This window comes from Pleurodeles waltl, chromosome 2_2 (genome assembly GCF_031143425.1).
Source record: "Pleurodeles waltl isolate 20211129_DDA chromosome 2_2, aPleWal1.hap1.20221129, whole genome shotgun sequence".
Classification (NCBI taxonomy): Eukaryota; Metazoa; Chordata; class Amphibia; order Caudata; family Salamandridae; genus Pleurodeles; species Pleurodeles waltl.
The window spans coordinates 302,424,598-302,430,597 of record NC_090439.1 but is presented as its reverse complement, the minus strand read 5'-3'; the positions used below and the strand labels follow the sequence as shown (position 1 = coordinate 302,430,597).

Genomic DNA, 6,000 nt, shown 5'->3' with positions numbered 1-6,000 from the left:
GCTCATCCACACCACCATGAGAAACGGAAACCTATAAACACAGAGAGGTTTATACCAAGAAGTGCTTAATTCGTAAAAAGAATGAGTGCTGGGCCACAAAACTCTGCTCAGAAGCCCACAGCTGGTGCTGTTACGTGTCAATCTGCAGAATACCAAGGCTAAGTAGACTTGAATCCACCTCACTCTCTCTAATCCGCTACCAGTCACTCCATGCCCCTTTATCTCACTCTTGCAGGTCTCTGTTTTCTCCCTTTGTAACAGACTTCCCACTTTGTGAGATTTTCCCTCTCTTGCTCTTCATAGATGTCTGATCAGAAAAAATAAGTGCTGGTCCCCAAAAAAGCATGCAGGTGAGCAGCACCGGCTCAAATTAAGCACTTGCAGCAAGTCTCAGTCATGATGAGTTCTATGCCAACAATTCATTATGTTATATTCCTGTTCACCAGAGCACCTTCAGTTTAATTTTGTTTTCCATTACTTGCCTTTAAGTACCCTCTGCTTGTTTGTTTTTTTACTTTATGTCAGTGTTGAGCACTTTGTGCAATGTTCTGTTTCTTAGTGCTTTAGCTTTAAGTGTTTTAATCCTGAATGCCTCGTCTCGATTTTTTTTTTGTTGATTTGCTCTCATATTGTCTTGTTATGTATTTCGATTTAATGAACCAAATATTAAAAATGTGACTGGTTATACAAATCCATTTCACAAAACTCCTTACATTTCTTACTCGACTCTGAATACTTGCAACCACTATTCAAGTCAGTAGACGCATACATGCAACATGCGTACGTCTGCTCTAGTAGTTTCCTATTGATTTCTGAATTATGTGTTGTTTCTGTTGAGCTACCAGTGCAGAAAATACAAGCGCAGACACGAGGATCAGCAGTGCACTAAGACCAACAAACGAGGCAAACACCATAAACAAGACAGAACCATGCATTTACTTCATATCCTTCATGCCAACGTTATGAAAATAAAGTATCACTGGTTGTGCATGGACAATAAAATCTCTCACTTGAGCAGGGAGGTACTGCTGAACGAGAAAGCATCTGAGTCAACATTTGATCTGTATTGTACTTAGGTCCATATGCCTTAAAGCTGCCCAGTACATAAAACAATGAATTACTTTCGCTCGTAGTTTACCAGAAAAGCCCCAACACAGAAAGCTATTTCATAAATGGAGAGTATTTCTTTCTTTTCTTTCTTATTTTTCTTCTGTCGGAAAAGTGGGACCTGAATTCGAAGAATGAAGTCAAGACGTTCTGCAGTAAGACGGTGAAATAAGAGCCTAAGGAACACAAATGTCTGACACAGGGCTAGTGTAAAGGGTTCTGAGTGATATCAGGATCGTAAAACTGATTCTATGATGGGCCAGTAACTAGTGAACATTCCTGCAGAGGTAGGCCGAGATTCAGTGCTACAGCACGGAGCAAATACACAAAGCAACTGGAACAGTAGCCAACAAAATGTGCCATCCTGTGGGACTCAGTCATTCAGCATGCCAGCCGAGCAATTAAAATTGAAACAAAAATCTTATTGGTAAGAGAACATCGCAATCACTTTTCTATATAACCGCCAGCAGACATAAAATACATCTGTCCTTTGTAAACCAATTTCCACCGGATACAACCTGGGCTTTTAAACACTCTACATAGAGATCCCACTCACACAAAGGATCAGCTTCGATTAGAAGACCATAGACACCATACTGTGTATAGGATTACTGCACTAGGCGCAGCCATCGAGGAACATTGTTCTCGAGTGGGTTCTAAGAGGAAGAAGGAATGAAGAAGCTTTCACCAGCCCGAAAAAGATGCTCAGTAGAAATTCCCCCTTTTCAGAATTCATGCTATCCTCAATTTCAAGACCTTTCAACACTGCAAAAATACTTTTTCAAATTGGACTCTTCGGTTATAAGGGATACACTAGTTGGGATGAAACAACGTCGGAGGAAACTGCAATCGAAATATATTAAGCACTAAAATATTTGAAATGAAGGTCTTTCACAATTTCAGTGTTTCACTTGTTAATGGCTATTACAGCACCCGGAACCAATGAAGACGGTGGAGTACACTTTAATCAATCGGGGTTTGATTAAAAAAAAAAAAAAAAAAAGCACAGGTGTATATTTTCAGGAATAAATCATGTTTCCAATTCTTCGGTCTGAAAAATTCCAACCGGGACGTTGTAGTGCCTGTCATCTTCGGTTATAAGGGATACCACAGGCCAGTCTTCCTGATCGCTGGGGTAAAGAGTAATGAATTCATCTGTATCATGTTTGTAAAGTCGATACACCTTGATCGTGTGCTGCACTGCGTATCCAAGAAGGAACATTTCCACCTAGGATGGAAAAAATAAAAAAATATTTTACCAACATTAACAGTTATAAAATGATACACGGAGTAATTGGCCTGGGGAAATGGCCGTTTCAAATGTTTTGTAGAGCCATTAAAAAGATTCATCATGAAAATTACTCTGCGAAATCAATATTCTGAAAAAGGTTTTGTACTTCATTAACAATTATTTTATTTGTTACTTGAAATTTAGTGAATGCTTTACTTACTTAAAGTGTTTTATAGTGCTCTCAAATGTAGCACCTCAGACGTGTTGGAAGAATTGCTTGTGCTTATCTAATTAAATGGATTAAAAATTCAAAGAATTCATGCATAAACAACTGATTAAAGCAAGTACACGCCTTAGAAATATTTAATCTCAATAAAAATGCTTCCATCAGCTTCAAGGGACGAAGCAACGATGAAAGGGAAGGAGTGTAAAGAGTTACCTATTACAGTATTACAGGTAAATGTAGTCATTGTTTGTGAAAGTAGCAATTCTTCTTTCATAATAACAATACAGAGGAACATTTACATTTTCAGGATATGAAACATTATTCTGCTATTGACAATCATTTAGCACTTGATGAGAAAAGAGTCACTATATTTGGCTCCCTTTTAGAAGCTGCAATTGCTACAAGTCAGATTTCAAAGTAGCTACAAATGGTTCATACAAATAAGGTCATATTAGTGAAAATCTGTCTATCAAATGTTAAAAATAAGTAGTTTGGAGAAGTATGTGATTGAAAAAGCATGAGGTGTACCGCTCACAGGAGACTTTTGGAGAATATTAGTACGGAGAGATATTTTGGGGTATGTGGCACAAAATTTAAGGCTTACCAGAGTGTTGTTCAGCATGCCTTGCCTTTACCAAGCCCTAGCAGGATCGAAGAAGCGATGCCTTCGGCAACCGCCCTGTATTTTCTACCATTAGAAGCACTGCCTTGACGAGACACTCAGGCTGGTGAAGGATGAGGCACATGGTAGGATCGTAAGTAACCTCGAGTTTATTCCGATTAAACATTGACTTCTGCTAGGAGAAGCAGGAATTGTCAGCTTATTATTTTCTGCCAGCACACAAGACCGCAACATTTCTACCTGAATTAATCAAGCGGTGTGGGTCAGTGGTGAGCAGAATGGCCCACGAAAAGAGAGATGAAGAAATCACACAGGATTCAGTTTTACCACACTGGAGGTGAATGTTCTGCGTTTGAAGTTTTGTTTGCGTACCGCAGTATCTTGAGGGAACATCGAGCATCTCTTTCATCCGGGACTGCCAGGGGACATTAGGCATTTGGTATATGTGAGCATTCTTTTAAAAAGAACCAGAAATGGCACAGGGAAGGAGAAAATGCACAAATAAAGACACCGGGAACGTGAGGAAGTATTAGGATGTTATTCATCTTCAAGGACAGGATGACCAAAGACCAAAAATGACAATTTCAAGCATATGAAAAGAAATCTCTGAAATTCTGAATAGTTCTGTATATAAGAGGTAAAGAAGAGAGGCCTTCCTAAATGTCCAACAAGAAAGTATTGCATAATAACTCTGAACCAGCACCACATAAGAGGCAATAGTGGGCACAGAGGCTTGGCCTTCTTGACGAAGAGGTCTATAAAGAGAAGACCTTAACAGAGGCATAACACAATCAAAGCAAGAGTACTGTCTGTGGAGGACTGCAACCCATACGGACTGAGAAATTTTAGGATTCAGCATATGTTTCCTTCCCTTTATGTGAATCGAAACTAGCAAATAAATTGTTCAGTCTGGCCTAGTCCCAAATCTGATTCACTACACTTCTGTTGTTTTACACCAATATTGTATACATTTGTCAACCTATTGGTGCTGTTACTGTCTCAATAACAGAGGTAACCTGCAAGTGGTGCATGTGATCACCAGAGCAACCTATATAAGCATCTTCTAACCTTCTGTATGCCCCATGTTGTGCCTTCTGTCACTATGTGCAATGAGGTAGTTCCAGAGCCCAGGGCTTTCATGGCGTTAACCCAGCAGCCTTTTGCAGAAACTTTGTGTGCAAAAGGTGCAGTTTAGAGTTGTGAGGGGTCCACCTACGTTTTAACATGTACCACACAAAAGATTGATGGAAGGAATGTTTGCAAACAGTCTAAAACACTGGCACGTGTTCTAAGTAGCATTACAACCCATTGTTTTTTGCCTACTGTACCACTTTAGACAGAGGTCTGTCTTATACAAATCAGCACTGACTCTGCTCCTCATGGGAACAATTATGTTGTTATGGCCAGGTCTTCAGTTTCTTACGGAATTCAAGAGAGGTGCAAGCTCTGATGTAGAGTGGAAGGACATTCCATGCTGTAGGAATTATTCAAGACAATGCCCATTTCTTATCTGGTTTTGTGTATGCTCAGGATTTGTGCAAGTAGGAGTCCTGCGGAGCAGAGGTGTCTGGGTGACGGGTGGAAGAAGATGTGACTGCTCAGGGAGGTGACACCTAAGATGAATGTGTGTGTGAGAAGTTTGAAATGAGCATGTTTGTGTATTGTGAGCCAGTAGAGCTCCCTGAGGTATGGTGTGATGAGAGTTTTGTGAGGGTCGATGAAGTTGAGGCTAGCTGCTGAGTTCTGGATAATTTATAGTCTTTTGGTGAGTGTCTTGTTAATATCGGTGTATACAGAGTAATCCAACTTGCTGGTGTCTAGGGCATGAGTGACTTGTTTCTGGTGTTGCTTGGGAGCCACTTGAAGGTCTTACCCAGCATCCTCAGGGTGTGGAAGCAGGATGAAGTGGCAGCATTGACATGTCCAGTTAGCTGTTTAGTCTGAGGATCCCAGTGTGGGTGTTGGGAATGAGTCTGGATCAGAGTTCAACAAGCCACCAGCTGGAGTGCCATGGCGGAGGTTTTCTTGCTGAAAATCACTACTTCTGCCTTGTTAATGATGAGCTTGAGACAGCTGGCTTTCATTCATGTAGTGACTCTTGATCAGTCTAGTTCATCCTGAACTGCTGGACGAGGCACCCTCCAGAAGTGAACACAGGCAATCCCAGATTAGTTTCAACCTAGACTTCGATCCCTTGCTCGTTGTGCCACAAGATCCAAGCCAACCACACTGACAAAGCATTAGAAGGCTTGGAATGTTACCCTCATCGAGAGCATGGGGTTTAGACTATTTGAAAGCATCCCTCCTGTCACCTTTTGTGCATTTATTTTAACGAGCAACCAGAATGGGTGTATCCATGACACTGTACTTTTAAGCTTTACTAGTGTATAATTCAAAGAGTCTAGATTAGTAAATTATGGTGGTGCCATTGTACACAGATCACCTATTGCAAGAAGAGTGGTTGTGTGTGTCTGCATGTATTATCAGATATATATGTTGGGAGTGCTACAAGAAGCCAGTCTCAGAACCAATGGTTGAATCTGTTCCAGTGTCTTTTGGCCAGTGAAAGTGATTACAGTTGTTAGTTATGATCTGAACCACTGCTAACCAGTGCTAAAGTGCTCTCTCCCTAAAGCATGGTAAACACCAATGATTCCCCAGTAAAGTACATTATTTGTGCAGAGGGCCTATAAATGAAATGCTACCAGTGGGCCTGCAGCACTGATTGTGCCACCCACATAAGTAGCCCTTTAACCAAGTCTCAGGCCTGCCACTCCCACTTGGCATTTAAAACTACCTGCCAAGCCTTAGGTA

The 6,000-nt window shown here is 40.9% G+C and overlaps 1 protein-coding gene across 3 annotated transcripts in view; it reads right to left on the bottom strand.

The window, feature by feature from the left end:
* Positions 1-915: 915 nt before the first annotated feature.
* OTULIN (OTU deubiquitinase with linear linkage specificity) overlaps positions 916-6,000 on the bottom strand; it is a 337,117-nt gene continuing 332,032 nt past the window's right edge. For all 3 annotated transcript variants that reach the window (XM_069219764.1, XM_069219765.1, XM_069219766.1), the window contains one exon: positions 916-2,335. In XM_069219764.1, coding sequence (XP_069075865.1) covers positions 2,138-2,335 — 198 coding nt within the window. In that variant the 3' untranslated portion in view covers positions 916-2,137. The remainder of the gene's footprint in view (positions 2,336-6,000) is intronic.